This window comes from Hyperolius riggenbachi, chromosome 11 (genome assembly GCF_040937935.1).
Source record: "Hyperolius riggenbachi isolate aHypRig1 chromosome 11, aHypRig1.pri, whole genome shotgun sequence".
NCBI lineage: Eukaryota > Metazoa > Chordata > Amphibia > Anura > Hyperoliidae > Hyperolius > Hyperolius riggenbachi.
In genome coordinates, this window is record NC_090656.1 from 207,870,499 (window position 1) to 207,887,812 (window position 17,314).

At 45.0% G+C, this 17,314-nt stretch overlaps 1 protein-coding gene across 1 annotated transcript in view; it reads right to left on the minus strand.

Moving 5' to 3' along the window:
* The window catches only part of LOC137537950 (mucin-2-like), a 343,213-nt gene that overhangs the window by 70,762 nt on the left and 255,137 nt on the right, over positions 1-17,314 (minus strand). The window contains exons 52-54 of the mRNA XM_068259877.1: positions 11,265-11,382; positions 9,877-9,956; positions 2,800-7,949 (exon numbers count right to left, since the gene is read on the minus strand). Of these exons, the coding sequence (XP_068115978.1) occupies positions 2,800-7,949; positions 9,877-9,956; positions 11,265-11,382 (5,348 nt within the window). The remainder of the gene's footprint in view (positions 1-2,799; positions 7,950-9,876; positions 9,957-11,264; positions 11,383-17,314) is intronic.

The following is a 17,314-nucleotide window of genomic DNA, read 5'->3' on the forward strand; positions in this document are numbered from 1 at the left end:
TTTTTTGGGAACCACTGCCATATTATCTGTATTTTGGAAGAACCTCTGCCAAATTACGTGGATTTTTGGTGAAATGCTGTAAGATTACATGTATTTTGGGGGAAGGGGGGGAAACACTATGGCAGAGCTCAAACTTCCCTGGCAGACCTTTCACAGCAATATAAAAATCATGTATATTTGGCCCCACCCATGACCACACCCACATTCTGTTGCGTGGCCACGCCCATTTTTCGGCGCGCCGCGCTACGCAGGGTGTTTTGTCAGTAAAAAAAATCTTTTGTCAGTAAATTTTTAGGTATTTGTCAGTAAAAAATAACGTGAAAGGTTGGCAACACTGACCAGACGAATAAAAATGTCTAAAAAGTTTAAAATTTGTGGAGTCAGTGGTGAACCCACCCCCTCCAAACAGACACAAGACATGCCAACAAAGTCCAGCAGAACAAATTTAGGTGTAGTAGGTGTAGAGGCTCTTCGCCCAGCTACAGACCTGCACTGTACCTATCCTACCTATTGCCTGATGGGGCAGGGTCATACCTGCGAATCACATTGCATTTCCCCCTGGAGTATGTAAATAAATTTGTTCTGCTGGACTTTGCTGCCATGTCTTGTGTCTGTTTGGAGGAGGTAAGTCCACCACTGCCTCCTCTGTATCCCTGTTACATTGTTCTAAGTCCACCATTTGTGGAGGGGTGTCATCCCTGATCTACGGAGAGCGACTTCTTAATCCTGAGGGGGTCAGGTCTAATCCCCCCACCTGCTATTATAGCGGTTGGCTTTGCGGTAACCATGCTTTGTGAGTATATTTGTATTTACCCTACCAACTTCATCTAATATTACCAGTACATACTACACTATATTTGGCTCTTGGTGTGCCTATCTTTGTTTCCTAGGAAAGTGGGTAAAGTAAAGGGCTGTAGAGAAGGCAAGGTCGGGTTTAATCTTTTTGTCCCCCTAAGCCAAGTAAGTGGTGACTTCCCTTTCCTGTGCCGTAGTCCCCCTTCCATTCCATGTGCAGCCCCCTCTTCCATGTGTATTATCCGTGTCCTTTGAACATCCTTTTCATGTGTTGCTTCCCACTTTCACACTTTTTTTTTCATATGTAGTAACCCCTCCTTAATGAGCAGGTGCCCCTTTGCCTGCAGCCGCCCAAGTACTGGGCCTTTGCGGCCTTCCCAGAAATCCGTCCCTGAAAGAAGGTAAGGACAGAAAGGAAATGGTAAGATAAAATAGGATAGGAAGCTTTGGAGGTTGAAAGAAAGTAAAGACAGTGATTAAAGAAAGGATCTATACAGGAAGGTAAGGAAAGAAACATCAAGATAGAAATCTGTGGAGACAATCAATGCAAAAAAGGGAAGTAATGAGCTGTAGAGCAGGGGTGTCAAACTCATATACAAAGTGGGACGAAATTAAACACTGGAACCTAGTCGCGGGCCAACCTCAATGTCTACTGGCCACCTCCCTCCCTTATAAAGTTCCCTGGTGTCTAATGGCGCCCCCTCCAACCCCTATACAGTTCATCTCTGTCTAGTGGTCCTCCTCTCTCCCCTATACAGTCCCCTGGTGTCTAGTGGCCCCCACCCTCCCCTATACAGTTCCCTAGTGTTTAGTGCTTTCCCAACCTCCCCCATATGGTTTAGCTGGTGTTATGGGGCTTCACCACCAATTTAGCTTCCCTGATGGTCTATAGTGGACCAAACATAATGCAAAGTGGGGGAACCAATTGGGGGCTACATTTAATGGCTCTGAGGGCCGGAGTTTGACATGTATGCTGTAGAGGAATAGATGGAAAGGAATACTAAGGCAGGAAGCTATTATGATGCATGCAAGTAAAGAAGAGAAGTGAGTATGGTAAAGCATTAGAAAAAGAAGGGACACCGAGAGGCCAATATAGTGTAGTAAGTTGGGTGTTGGGTAAATGGAAAAGTATATGATAGATGTACTCAAAAGTCAGGGTTACCAATTAGGCAACCACTGTGTAGGCAGGTGAGGAGATTAGACCTGTCCTCACTCAGGATTAAGATATCGCTCTCTGTAGATTAGGAGAAGAAAGGGAATTCAACCCCTCCACCAGGGGTGGATGCTGATATTGTAAGGAGAACAGGGGCGCCAACAGAATAAAATATATCTAAAAACTTTAAAATTCCTCGGGAGGCGGAGGTGGACTGATCTCCCCGTAAAAACAAATTTATTTATATACTCCAACATACAGTGCAACGCATTTCGCGGGTATATTCCCGCTTCTTCAGGCAATAACGAACAGGAGTACCTGGTGCAGTCTTAAGGTCACGATAAGCGCCTCTGTTGACAGGTAAACGTAGATAAGTAAATAGTAAAATAAGAAGTTTTAGAAGAAAGCATTTTACGGAAAGGAATTATCAATAGTGGGTAAGGTAAGGAGCTGTAGATGAGGTTAAGGAGAGGAAGGAAATAGAAGGGTAGCAAGCTCTGAAGGAAATGAAAGTGAGTAGGTGAGTAACATAGGAAGCTGTTGGAAGAATGGAAAGAAGAGAGGAAGTAAACAGCAGTGTAGGGAGCTCTGGAGAAGGGAAGGAGAGAAGGGAAATTACCGTAGTAAGGTAATGAGCTATACTGGGAGGATAGGAATAGTAGCATAGGGTAATTGTGAAGGAATGAAATATTAGGACATGAAGTAGGAAATTAAGTTGTGAAGGAGAGAAGAGTGAGAGAGGAAGTTAGTAAGGTAAGACACTTTACAAGAAATAAAGGGAAAATCAGGAAACGGAAGCAGCATGGTATGAAGGTCTGGCGAACCTCAATAATTATATGCATATTACTTACTATGCAGGCCTGGAGTGTTGCGGATTCCTGAGATGGTAGCATGGCTGAAACGGTCATCTTTGCAGAGGTTTCCATGACACCCGTCAGCTCTGTGTGGTAAGTGGTTTCTATCTCTCGCCCAGTACTTGTGGAGAGTGACACAGTTGTGGAGGTTAGTGGGATCTGGGAAGATTTAATCTCCAGAATGGTGGTAAGCTCAGAAGTTGCAATGCTTGTCCTGTTTGTCGCACTGTGTGTGATTGGCGGAGAAGTAACTTCACTGAGTGTTGTGCCACTGGCATTAACAGATACGTGGGTTTGGGTTGGCAGTGTGACAGTTTGTGAAGTCTGTGGTATTGTTGGATACAGTGAAGTTGATCCTTTGGTGATGACAGATTTTTCTGAAGAAATTTTCTCTAATGTTGTTTGGAATTGTAAAACTTCAGGTGTTACACCAGGGAGCTTGGTGGTTTTACTTGTCACACTTGGAAACTCAGTGGTTTTAGGTGCAGGCTCCTTGATCTGGGTGGTTTCAGGTACCACACTTAGGAGCGAGGTGGTTCCAGGTGTCAGTTGGGTAGTTTTAGATGTCACACCTGGGAGCTGGGTAGTTTTAGGTGTCACCCCTGGGAGCTGGGTAGTTTTAGGTGTTACACCTGGGAGCTGGGTAGTTTTAGGTGTCACACCTGGGAGCTGGGTTGTTTTAGGTGTCACACTTGGGAGCTGGGTAGTTTTAGGTGTCACACCTAAAAGCTCGGTGGTTTTAGGTGGAAGTTTTGTGATTTCAGGTATGACACTTGGGAACTGGGTGGGTTTAAGTGTCACACCTGAAAGCTGGGGGGTTTCAAATGTCAGATCCAGGGGCTGGGTGGTTTTAGAGGTTACATCTGAGAGCAGGGTGCTTTTAGTGGTTACATATGCGAGCTGGGTGGTTTCAGGTGTCACACCTAGGACCTGGGTGGTTTTAGATGTCACACCTGTGAACTGGGTCATTTCAGGTGTCAAAGCTGTGAGCTGGGTGGTTTCAGGTGTCACATATAGGACCTGGGTGGTTTTAGTTGCCACACCTGGGAGCTGGGTGATTTCAGGTGTGACAGCTGGGGGCTGGGTGGTTTTAGATGTCACACCTGGGAACTGTGTCATTTCAGGTGTCAACGCTGTGAAATGGGTAATTTCAGGTGTCACATCTAGGACCTGGGTGATTTTAGTTGTCACACCTAAAAGCTGTGTGATTTCAGGTGTGACAACTGGGAGCTGGGTGGTTTTAATTGTCACACCTGGGAACTGGGTCACTTCAAGTGTCAAAGCTGTGAGATGGGTGATTTCAGGTGTCACATCTAGGACCTGAGTTGTTTTAGTTGTCACACCTGGGAGCTGGGTGATTTCAGGTGTCACAGCTGGTAGCTGGGTGGTTTTAGGCGTTACACCTGAGAACTGGGTAATTTCTGGTGTCACAACTGGAAGATGGGTAATTGCAGGTGGCACACTTAGGAGTTTTGTGGTTCTAGGTGTCACACTTGGGAGCTCGGTAATACCTAACGTCACACCTGGAAGTTGCGTGAGTTCAGGTGTCACACCTGGAAGCGACGTGGTTTCAAGTGTCACACCTGGGGGCTGGGTAATTTTCGTTGTCACTCCTGGGAGATGGGTAATTTCAGGTGAAAAACCAGGAAGTTGGGTAATTTCAGCTGTCCCACCAGGCAGCTTGGTAATTCTGGTTGTCACCCTTGGGAAATGGGTGATTTCAGGTGTCACACTAAGGAGCCGAGTGGTTTCAGGTGTCATACCAGGGACCTGGGTGATTTTAGGAGTCACACTTGAGAGCAAGGTGACTTCAGGTCCAATACCTGGAAGCTGGGTGGTCTCAAGTGCTACACCTAGAGGCTGGGTAGTTTCAAGAGCAACACTTGGAAGCTGGGTGACTTCATGTGTCACAGGAGGAAGCTTGGTGACTTGAGTTGTTAGACTTGGGAATTCAGTGATTTCAGGTGTGACACTTGGGAACTTGGTGATTTCTAGTGTCACAGTTTGGAGATGGGTAACTTCTGGTGCTATGCCTGGGAGTTGAGTGATTTTTTCTGTAGCATTTGGAAACTGAGTAATTTCTGCTGTCACGTCTGATATGTGGGTGACTTTATGTGTTATACCTGGGAGATGGCTGATTTTAGGCGTCACACCAGGGAACTCGGTGGTTTTGTGTGTCACGCCTGGCTGCTCTGTAACTTCAGGTGCTACACCTGGTTGTTGAGTGACTTCAGGAGTAACGCCTGGGAGCTGGGTGACTTCAGGGGGCAAACCTGGAAGGTGGGTGACTTCAGGGGGAACAGCTGGAAGCTGGGTGACTTTAGGGGACACAGCTGGGATCTTGGTGACTTCAGCAGGAACCTGGGAGGTTTCAGGGGGCCCAGCTGGTTGCTGAGTGACCTCAGGGGGCACACCTGGTAACTGAGTGATTTCCAATGTCACACCTGGGAGCTGGGTGATCTCAGGTGTCATACCAGGTAGCAGGGTAACGTTGGTTACCATATCCGTTTGTAGAGCTTGCTGTGATGTTAGCTGTCCAGAGGACATGGTCTCTAAAGGATACGATTTTGTAGATGAAAGATATGCAGGTGGAGGTGTACCTGAAACTGTATCTCTTATTATGGTTACAGAAGAGGTCTGAGTCTCTTTAAAGACAGGCCCAGGAGAGGTTGATTCCTTTACTGTTGGCTGATAAGTGGCTAATGTTTCAGAGGCAACTGTTGGTTGAAAGGCAGAAATTAATTGACTAGTTGTCTTATAGGTTTTGGCTGTTGACAGAGATCTCCATTCAGTTGTGCTCTCTCTTGGCACAAATAAGCTTTCTGTTTTTCCCGCTGACACATTCACAGATTCTGTCACGTTAGGCAGGGCTGCCATTGTAGTGAGCAGGAGGGGGAAGTCAGTGGGACGACCAACTGGTGTTGACCCAGTGCTTAAAGGTGACACTGAAGTGGGAATATGTGTGGTGTTAATTGCATCCGTTAACAAGGGCTTTCCCTTTGTGGTTACAGGCCCTGTTAATTGTGTTGTAGTATAGGAAACAGCTGGAGATAATGAGATAGAAATGGTGGAGTACGTTTGTTGACTGCTGGTCTTGGTCAGTCTTGAGGTCTCAGTTACATGATATGTAGGGGTCATTACAGACACAGAGGTGCTGGTTTCATCTGATGGAGAACGGGATGTGGATGACATTAGATATGTTGTTAGATTTTTAGTGGACAGAGCTGTTGATGTCTTTATTAATGTTGCTTGTGCCAGCTCAGTGTGAGATGTTCGCTCGGACACACCCTCTGACGTGAGAGGGCGTACAGAGGGAGGTGCTGTATCATGCACAAAGGTGTCAGTCGGCAGCAATGTTCTTTCGGTATATGGTATAGATTTTAAATAACCCGTAATGTTACTTAATTCCTGGATGGAAGTTGTGAACTCTTTTGTGCTTGTGGCTTCTGTATGAGGTTTGACAGTTCCAAGGGTCGTGGCAGTGGATGGAAGTTCATGTGTTTTGGTTGTTGATATCGAGTATGTTGAGGAAGTCAGAAGTGTCTCTGTGGTTGAGGTTATGTTGATGGGTTTAGAAATAGGGCCAATTACTTCTAAGCTTTGAGTTGTGATTTCCTCATCTGTGACCCGAGGCTTTGGCTTTGTGGCCAAATGAATGTCTATACTAGATGTGGACAGTGAGACTTGAGAAGTGAAAGGAGCAGCGAGTGTGGAAGATGTGCTCAGAGCCTCAGTCGTCTCTGTTGGTTTAGTCTTTGGTGTAGTGGATGTTTGAAATATTACAGAAGGAGTCGAGACAGTAGTTGATAAAGTTGTCTTCACTTCAGAGGTTTCTGATACTAGAGTAGATGTTGGCTCTGAGGACACAGTAGAATATTTACTTGTAACTGTCTGTGGTGCTGTCTGTATGGAATGTGAAGGAAGTAAAGACAAAGTTGTGCCAGGAATGGTTCCTCCAGGCTCAGACGTGAGTTCAGTAGATGTTGAGTATTTTGTGGTAGCTAGTGAACTTGTATCTTTTAACTTTGTGATTTCAACATATGATGGCTCTTTAGTGGTCTTGACTGACGAGACACTTAACACTTCTGAAATCGTCTTTGGCTTGTCAATGAACTCAGTGGCTGCAGACCTAGTATGTGAGATACTTGTGCTGGAGGGCTCAGATTCCAAAGTCACTAGCTGCGTGGTCATCAGGGTGGTTTGTTTGGTAGATGGCAATGCAGGTCTTCTTGTTTCAGTCAATTTAGCAGTAGAGGAAAGCGGTGTCACTTTTATCCCTGAGCTGGAAACCAGTGAATACGGGGTGCTGGTGGAACTGGGTGTTGGTGTCACAGTGGACGGTATTAATGATACTTCTGATGCTGGCGGCGAATGGTCAAATTTAGTGCTGCTGGGTCCTGTCATAGGATAGAGCAAGGTGGTGGATGAGGTATGCAGATCTTTGTATGGCTCGCTGGTTGTAGGAACAAATCTGGGGCTTGTAGTGTGATCTGGGAAGACAGTTGTCGTTGTCTGAGTCATTGATGTGGGTGTTGCCCTTTCACTTGTCAAGACTGTAGTGACCAGCGGAGGAAGTCCCATGCTTGTTACATTTGTTGGTGCCAGGAGAGAAGTCTGCTTGGTCAGGACAATAGTGACTGCAGAGGATGTAGCTGCGGTAATCGCTCCACTTGTTATTGGTGTCAATGAGACAATCTTTGTGGTTGGAACTTCTGAAGTTGCCTCTGTTTTTATGGAAGTTGCGGGAGTTCTGTGTATCACTGTGGTTACAACTTCAGGATGCAGAGAAGGACTTATTGGAGCTGTAACCGCAGTTAATTCGGTTATGTTTAATGCTAATGTGATATGACTGCCAGTGGTATGTTTTGTTACAGTTCTAATGGTCTCAGGCACTTCTGGTGTCCCAGCAGAACTGGATTCCTCTGCAGCAGATGTAGTTACAGGTGATCTCAAAAGCAGTGTAGAAGTGGTGATTGATGATGTGACATTTCCCACGGTGGTATGTACCTCTGTATAAACTTTATGTAATGTGACAGTTGATGGTATGGAAACTGTGGTCTGTGGACCTGCTTCAGTAGTCTCAGTAGTCAGTCCTTCTGGTTTTGTTGGGTAAATCAATGCAGTTACCCCAACTGCTGGCTCAATACCTGTAGACAAAAATGTATGTAATCACACTTTTTTTTTAATTAGAAAAACAGAACAGAATCAGAGAATGCAGAATTTTTCCGCACAAACTGGATTACCGTGGTAATTTTAGGCCAATCACAAGTAGAGATGGCCCGAACGGTTTGCCAATTCCGGGGGTTCGCTTTCATGGTGAACCACGAACCTTTAACGAGTTTGACCCGCCCCCTATACCACATCATTGGGCTAAACTTTGACCCTCTACATGACAGTCAGAAGACACATGGCAGCCAATCAGGCTGCACTCCCTCCTGGAGCCCCCATTCCCCCTTATAAAAGGCAGCAGTATCGGCCAAGTTCTCTGTGTGCTGCTGTGTTAGTGAGAGAAGGAAGAGAGGTTGCTGCAGAGATAGGGAAAGCTTAGTTAGGCTCTTGTTAGCTTGCTCCTTGCTGATAGTTGTTGCTGAAAAGCACCACCAAAACAGCTCTTTTAAGAGCTAATGTTCTTGTGATGTGTTTGTTTGTTTTTTGTGTGGCCCACTGGCACTGCATATACAGCCCTGTCTGTCGCAGCTGGCCCTTGATAATTGCTATACTGTGCCAGGCACAGCACACTGATGTTGAAAGGCAAGTGGTGCCATCTCTAGGCACACAGCATTGGGTCAAGGGTCCATCTGACCACAGATGCCTGATCTGCAAAGCACGGTCAGGGCAGGTACATTACTTATACAGCACATTGGGTCATTCCTTGGAAGTGTGGTGGTAGCCGTTTCTCAGGCTCCCACTCCGGACTGGAATCGAACCAGGATTCCGCGGCAGTTACCCATGGTCACCATGGTACTGAGAAAGTAATATGGAAAGTTTATCACACAGTTGAATGAATGGCAGTCAGACATTACCTGACATCACTAAGGAAGAGCCATCTCCCTATGGTGCGCACCAGTCCAGCACGGCCATCACTACACAAACAGCTGTTTGCGGTGCGTTACACAGTGAGTTTGTTGTGTCAGTGTGAAGCAGTACACTAATTACACTACCTGATTGATGTATACACACGCAAGATGTTTTAAAGCACTTTATGCCTCCAATTTAGGAATGCAATGTGATTTCTGCCTTTTAGGGATTATAACCCTGCTCTGCGTCAAATCCGGAATTTTCCCAGGGACTTTAGGCGTGTATCCCACTCCGCCATGCCCTCCACCAGGTCTTAGACCCCTTGAAACATCGTTTCCATCACTTTTGTCAGAAACAGTGTTTGTAGCTATTCAAGTTCGCCTGCCCATTGAAGTCTATTGCAGTTTGCGATGTTCGCCGGTTCGCAAACTTTTGCGGAAGTTCGCGAATTGAAAATCGGAGGTTCGAGCCATCTCTAATCACAAGACTTGCATGCTAAGTATTTTTGAGTCATGTGATTGGCCTAAAATGTTTGTGGTATTCCGATTACCATGGTAAAATTCTGCAATGCTCCAATACTCAGAAGTATTATAATTAACTAACATTATTAACATGACAAAAAATACTTTCCTCGGAATCCAGATTTTGGAAATCCACAGAATCTGTAATCAGCATTTTCGGTAATCAGAATTACAGGGGAATCAAAAATCGGCATTTCTGACTACTCCTAGATAGATATATAGTATATACCTTGTATATTAATCTAAATATTATTATCATCAGATGTTAGGCTCACTGGGCTCAGGCCAGGCTGAGAACAGGTGTATTGGAAGAACCCTCTAAAAAGCTTGTGTACAATTTAGGCTCAGGTTGGCACCAAAGTGTTGAGCATCAAGCTTTTTACAAAGATAACATTATTTTGGACCAAAGACTGGTTGGATGACTGTTAAGTCAATAAGGAGTTGGGAGACATGTTTTTATGTTCTGCTATGCCAGTCTGTAGTTCTGCCTCAGTAAATCAGGCCCATTGTGTGTCACCGAGGTGGTAATACTCACAGTCCTGGAAGTAGACACATTTGCCCGTCACTTCATCCAGCACCATTTCTGGAGAACATTGTGGAATGCAGCCTTCTACCCTGCAGGGCACAGGAAGATATTACAGTACAGAAGATAAAAACTAATATGTAACATTTTTTACATAAAAATGCTAAATTCCCATAACAGAGGTCCCTAGAGGTGACATGGCCCAATAATAGAAGTCTCTGTATGAAGGTGACATGGCTGCATTGCAGATTCCCCTATTTAAAGATGGCAAGGCCCTATTATAAAAACTCTTCTATATCGATGACAAAGACCCATTATAGAATTCCCTAAATAAAGCTTACAAAGTAGTATTATAGAATTTGCTATATAAACATAACAAGGTTCCATTATAGGAGTTTCAGTTTAAAGGTCACAAGAAGTCCCTATATAAAGACAAAACTCCATTATAGAAATCATATTTAAAAAAGACAAGACTCAAAAATGAAGTTGCTATATAAAGTTGAAAAGACCCCATGGTAGTGGCTATAAAAAGCTTAGTTCAGCATGTATTTTGTATGTTCAAGTAATTTGGATGCAAATGGGAGAAGTGACACAGGGTGGTAGTCGGAGAGTACAGTGGGATCTAGAGATGTTTTTTTAAAGAGTAACTGTCAGGCTGCAGAAGCTAATTTAAACCTCTATTCTCCTGTGTTAAACAGTTTAGAAGGAAGCCCAAAAGCCATTAGTGAAGATAAAAATCTCAGTTACCTTTGATGTGTGCTTATCAGTAAGGCTGTTAAAACCCAAGAGGACGCAAGCCGCATACTATACTGCAAAGCATTCTGGGGCCCTCCCCTCGGCTGCTAATGAGACGTTACAGCAGCTTGTAATCAGTCCAGCGCGTAGCACTGATAAATCTTCGGGCAGAGTACACTGCAGGAGTCAGCTATTGTTCCTAGTCACATGGCTCATTAATATTCACTGCACACTGTGTTGTTCAAGTACGAGCTTATCTGTGATCAGGAAGCAGGCAGGACATGACGACACATTTGACAGAAAAACATGGAGCCTGCCATGAGCTGTCAGGAGCATCGATCTCTGCATATACTATATACAAATTCTGTGAAATCCAAACGTGGACAGTGAAATGCATATGTAATGTAAGTACAGCCAATCTTTAGCTACTGATATATGTGTTTATTTTCTCTGAGACCTTATACCTAACAGCTCCTCTTTAAGTAGTGGTGTCACAACAGCATTTTTTGACTGAGAACGGAAAGATGCCAGTGGAGAGGGATTGGGTAAATAACAATGTTAGTACATGCTTCCTAAGAGGCATGCGATTTAGTGATTGGTTGATGCTGGTGCATGCCGTATCCAAATCTTACAGCATTCTGGAAGGAATAATAATAATCACTTACTTTGGCACGCTTCTACAGTGCTCTCCAGCCGGGTCTCTGCAGGTCCTGAAGCAGGCGCTGGTACAGGCATCATAGCGCCACTCACAGGTAGATCTGAGAATTCCTCGTGGCTTGGACTCTAAAATACACATGAATTATAGAGATGCATGTACAATATTTCATCAGAGCAATGATTTCCTTGTCAGAACAGAATACTATAATTTATAATCTGATATACTACACCTCTGATGTCTATAGAAAAAAAACGTGAGACGTCAACCTAACCTATAAAACTGTACTGAAAGTGGTTCATTTTAGGGTCGTCAACAAAGTAGCCATTTGTTTATTATATCTGTTACAGAAGGTATTTTTTCAAGTGTAATTTAACTTGCAACTGTCAGGTTAACCACTTCTCTCCCTGCACTTTTTGTCAGGTGACTGCAGAATGCCAGTAACTGTTTGTTCAGCAACATTAAGGAAATCCCCCCCCTCCCCCCTCATTTCCTCCAATCTATTGTTGAGGAGTACGATTCTACTGCAACAAAGGGTTTGTGAAAATTGTAAAAATATATGATATACTGTATGCTTAAATAAAGGTTATGATTATGTGAATAAAATAATCAGAACACAGAGTTGCTCTTATTCAATTCCCTTTTTTTCATCTAGGCTATCATTTTTCATCTTTTTAAAATAACTTTTTAGCACTCTGCAATTGAAAAAGTACCAAAAACTGTAGATGAAAAAGTACCGTCAAAATTATACTGAGTATTTTTTTGCTTGCCGGTGGCTTAACCTCCTTGGCGGTAATCCAGAGCTGAGCTCGGGGTATGCCGCCGGAGGTCGCCGCTCAGGCCCTGCTGGGCCGATTTGCATTCTGAAAAAAGCAGCACACGCAGCCGGCACTTTGCCAGCCGCGTGTGCTGCCCGATCGCCGCCGCTCCGCGGCGATCCGCCGCGTGCAGCGGCGAAAGAGGGTCCCCCCAGCCGCCCGAGCCCAGCGCAGCCGGAACAAACAGTTCCGGCCGGCGCTAGGGGCTGGATCGGGCGGCTCTGACGTCAGGACGTCGACTGACGTCCATGACGTCACTCCGCTCGTCGCCATGGCGACGAGGAAAGCGAAACAAGATAGGCCGCTCATTGCGGCCTATCTTGTTACTTTCGATTGCCGGAGGCGATCGAAAGTACGCTTCTGGAGCGCCCTCTAGTGGGCTTTCATGCAGCCAACTTTCAGTTGGCTGCATGAAATATTTTTTTTTTAATTTAAAAAAAAACCCATTTCAGCCTCCCTGGCAAAATAAATAAACCGCCAGGGAGGTTAAAAGGCATTTTATTGATAAGGAGTTAAAATATCACCTAGGAAAAAAACTTAGGAGAAAAGGCAAATTAAATAAGGGACAGCGTGTCTAAAATAAAATAAATAAAATGTTTCCTTAAAAGCGACAATAAAACTTTTTTTGAGGGGTGGGATTTATTTTAGGGGTTGGATTTATTTGAGGGGTGGGATTGACCTGCCTGAACACTACAATAACTAGAAAAAGTGCTGCTTTACACAATTCTGATGACTCTATAAGAGGAGGAACATATGGTACACTGTATTAGGTAGGGAAGTACATCTGAGGACACTCAGTAATAAAGGTTTAGGAAGGAATCCAGCTTACAGTATAACAGGAGAGAATAGAGCCAGATTTACCATAAGGCACTGTAGGCACGTGCCAACGGGCGCCAGATGATGGAGTACGGCTCACTCCCCTTTCCGTGCGCCTCCCTCCCTCCTTCCCTGTGCAGAGTCCTGATGAGAGTGTAAATCAGAGGTTACTCATCCAGCTCTCTGCATTCCATTGACCAGATTTCCCTTCAGTTGGGGCCACCATTAGCTACTTAATACTGAGGGTACCTCTGGTTACATAATGCTAAGGGGAACCTGTAGCTATGATAGGCAAGCGAAATAAGGGAGAAGTGACAGCTGGGACAGCCGGCACACCTGTGGTGCAGTTCAGAGGGGGTTTGTTGGTTCATGGAGGGCAAAGTCTAGGGTGCCAGGACATCTGTGCCTATAGGCTCCTGTGGGGTAAATTCGGGCCTGGGAGAGCATATAGGATACGATGGGTTGGGGAACTGGAATTGTGGTGAATATCATAGGACACAAGTAAGAGGTCTCTCTGCACAATCCAGCACACAAGATAACAGAAGTGAATAAAGGATATAATAGGTAGGGCTGTAATGATTCAGAGGACAGAGGAGAAGAAGACTCTGCACAGATCATTTTACAGCACGAGAAGAACACACTAGATACAAAAGGTAGGCCTAATGAGATTCTGGATACTAATAGTTACATATCTGAAGACCAACTGCCACCACCTCACTTCCAAGAACACCACATCATTATAAACTAGCTTTGTGTGTATTGTAACCTAATAGACTCCCCAGAACAGTGTCCATATGAATACTGCTATGACAGCCCCACCCTCTGGCAGGATCTCTGCAATGCACACTAGTTGTGAACAAGAACCATACAGTACAGGAATCCATCTGTATCAGGGGTGCAGTACCGAGTAACCAGCAAGCTCATGGTGAACCAGACAGGAATCCATCTGTATTAGGGGTGCCCAGGGAGTTCATTGTGATGTACCAATAGATCGCAGAGGAGAGGACTTCAGTGTAGATCCCACACCTCACGACTCAATGACGTTGTACGCATTGCATTCTGTCTATTTTAGCAAGCAAAGGGAGATCAGCACCCATGGATTCAAAAATGGTGTGCTTAGACCCAGCTGCCCTTAAGTACCCTTCGGACAATCCAAAAGCAAAAATTGGGTCAGCACCTATTTGTAATAATGCTGCTCTTTTAGGTAAAAATAGCTCTTTGTTCAAACATCTTAAAATTGAGTATCAAAAGCAAAAAGGGGCTTTGTTTGAAACACAGCCCATTTTTGCTTTTTATACTCAATTTTAACCACTTAAGTACCAGTGGTCTCTGTCCCCTTAAAGGACATTTACGAGGTGACATATGTAAAAAAAATGTTCAGTACCTGTCTTTATTCTGTATGCATGGAGGACGCCATCCGCGCCCTCCTTTTACTTCCGCTGGGTCCCCCGCTCTTTGCCAGACCCCCGGTCGGCTCCCAGGATCTGGCAAAGGGGGTCTGGTGGGGTCGGGCTCTCATGCCACAGGTAAAATGGCCGTTGGAGCTTGCTGCGGCTGCGCAGTCATATCTGTGAGTGCGGGGCCGACCGGAGGTCTGGAGCAGAGCGGGGTACCCGGCGGAAGTAAACGGAGGCCGCGGGTGGTGTCCTCCGTGCATACAGAATAAAGAGAGGTACTAAACTTTTTCTTACAAATGTCACCTCGTAAGTCCTTTAAGGACCAGAGACCACTGGTACCAGAAAACACCAGGTACCGACGAATCACCACACATACCCACCATAACAGTTGTCCACGCTGCACGTCCGGAGCCTCAGGTCACCCACACTGCCGTCTCTATGACGGCAGAGCTCTGTAAGCCGGTCAGGAGCCGCTTTCATTGCCTCCTGTCTGTGTGATCAATGTAACCCAATGGGAGTTGCTTCCATTGATAGACAGGATCAGGAGCCAATTAAATCGGCTCCTGACCAGCTCACAAAGCCTCTGCTGTCACAGAGACGGCAGGGCGAGTGAGCTGCGGTGGATAAAGAGTGATGCGATCGGTGGGAGCGATGAGAACATGCGGTGGGGGTGAGCTGAAATCTACGCCCTGGCAGTGGCAGGTATTAGGGGATCAAAACAGGGCCTAGATTTCAATCACCGCCATCTGGAACTGGTTAAGTTGTTTTAATAAAGAGTTATTTTTACCTAAGAGGTGCTGACCCAATTTTTGCTTTTGTATTCTGTCTCTTTGATTTGGATGAGCAGTTCTGAAGTTTTACACAACAGTGTAGAGGATTATGATGTTGCAAGGTGGGGAGCCGTACATTTAGAAGCATTATGTGTTATTGCTGATTACAATTTGGCCGGTCACTAAGCATGATATTGAAAGCATGATGCTGTGATCAAAGCTGTATTTATACTTTTTCTGCCCCTAGGCCAAGTATGTTGTGACTCCGCTTTCATGTGCAGCAGAGCCCCTCCCATTCCATGTGCAGCCCCCTCTTCCATGTGTATCAAACATGCACTGTAGCCCCTCTCTTTCATGAGAAGCTCCCTTGGGCATCAGCTTCCCTTTTTCTGTTGGTCCCCATTTTCAGCCTCCTCTTTCATATGTAGCAACCTCTCTTTCATTCCCAGGTGCCCCAAGGGCTTCAGCCGCCCATGGCCCGGGCCTTTGTCATCTTTCCAGAAATCTGGCCCCGATTGCGACTCTATTTGGTCAAGCACTGTTATTCTGGCTTATTGAGTAGGACTCTATGATATGCATCTTACTGACTGGTCACTTGTGGTAATTACTGATGGACTGCCTCTGTGCATGAGGGGGTTTTGTGGAATTGTTTTTCTTGATCAGACAAATGTCGCAGAGCAAGGTTAGCTTATTGTGACTTGATAAGGCTGAATATTTTAAGGTTCAACTCCCATTCTAACACAAAAAAAAAACATGTAAAATCTGCAACAACCCTTTCTATGGACTGACATTAATAACGTTAGATGCAGTTCCCCCAACCATGGCTGGATTTGAGGCAAGGCCACAGAGGCATGGCCTGGAGGACCAGGAAGTAGGAGGACAGGCAGCGAGGTGGCACTGCCAAACATGTAAACCACAGCAGTCACAAACCCAGTCCATGGCAGCCCTGCTTCCACAGAGGCGAGCAGTGGAGCACTGGTCCTGAGTTCCCCCCAAGCACAGCACAGAATGGGGGGAATACAGGAGGGAAGTACACAGGAGGGAGCACAAAACAAGAGCACAGGACCAGGACAGGTGGTGCAAAGGATAGGAGGGCGGGCTTTGGTAACAGTGGGCTTTGGACAGTAAAATGTCCAAATTCGTCCCTGCACCCAACTCAGAATATTCACAGAGTGAGAATGAAGGCTGGGGTTCAGGTTACCCACTCCTTCTTGAGGTAAGCCACAGTAGCAGTATAGGTCTGACAAAACCACGTCCTCTTTCCATTGAAATAGTGAATAAGTGTTTTGGGATTTCCTGGCATCTCCAACTGTCTTTAATTCTCTGAAACATGAAGTGTTGTTTGCCACCTCTGGCATCCACTCTCCCTTACTATGCTGGTTTAGATATACCACTTCCCATCCTCTGGACTTTGCATCTATAGTGATCCCAACAGACTGTTTCTACCACTTCTACAGCAACAACATTTCACATTCTCCCACCATTTCAAGGACTGAAAGACTTGGGCTAGTAGTTACATCCAATTTAGTTTTCTATGCTAGAAATGAGTTTGGTGAGAAGGAGACAGGTTCACTACCCAGCCCTATTTCTACAAGACTCTAATCATGATTCCAATTTCCGAGAAAAAGGTCCTCTGAGTACACCAATCTTAGCATATTAATCTACCAGTAATGATGTTTATATTACTGAGATGAATAAAATGATTAACAGCCATGTGTACAGCCATTATTATTTTATTTTTAATTCTATGGATGGCCATGGATGGATTCTGCACATGCCACACAGTTGACATATTTGATAAATCAGGAGACACAGCGGGGTGTCCTACAAGCCTAGATTGACCATGAATAGCCACTCCATTCTGAACTGTATCTGAAGCACAAATTTGTTCAAGGGGCCTAAAATGGTGGCTAGGCAGTATATGACCAAATGTTAGCCTTCCAGAAATAAATGGGAAAAAACATGAATTCCTGGTCCTTTAGCACCAGAACTATCACTAACTGAATCACCAAGTTTGAAATAGATTATTTTAGTGCTACTTATTTCACTGGGAGGAAGAGAAGAGCGGAATTCGAGAGCTTTTCAAATGGTTCATAGAATGAAAGGACTGGTGCAAATCTCCTCCAGTGCAGCTGAAAAACATTTAATCTTCCACCTACTTTTTTGTTAAGTTCCACAGTTCATCTCATCCAGTGACGTAGTTGAAGTGGGATAAAACTCTGACATAACATACCATATGTAACGATTGTGGAACTTTCT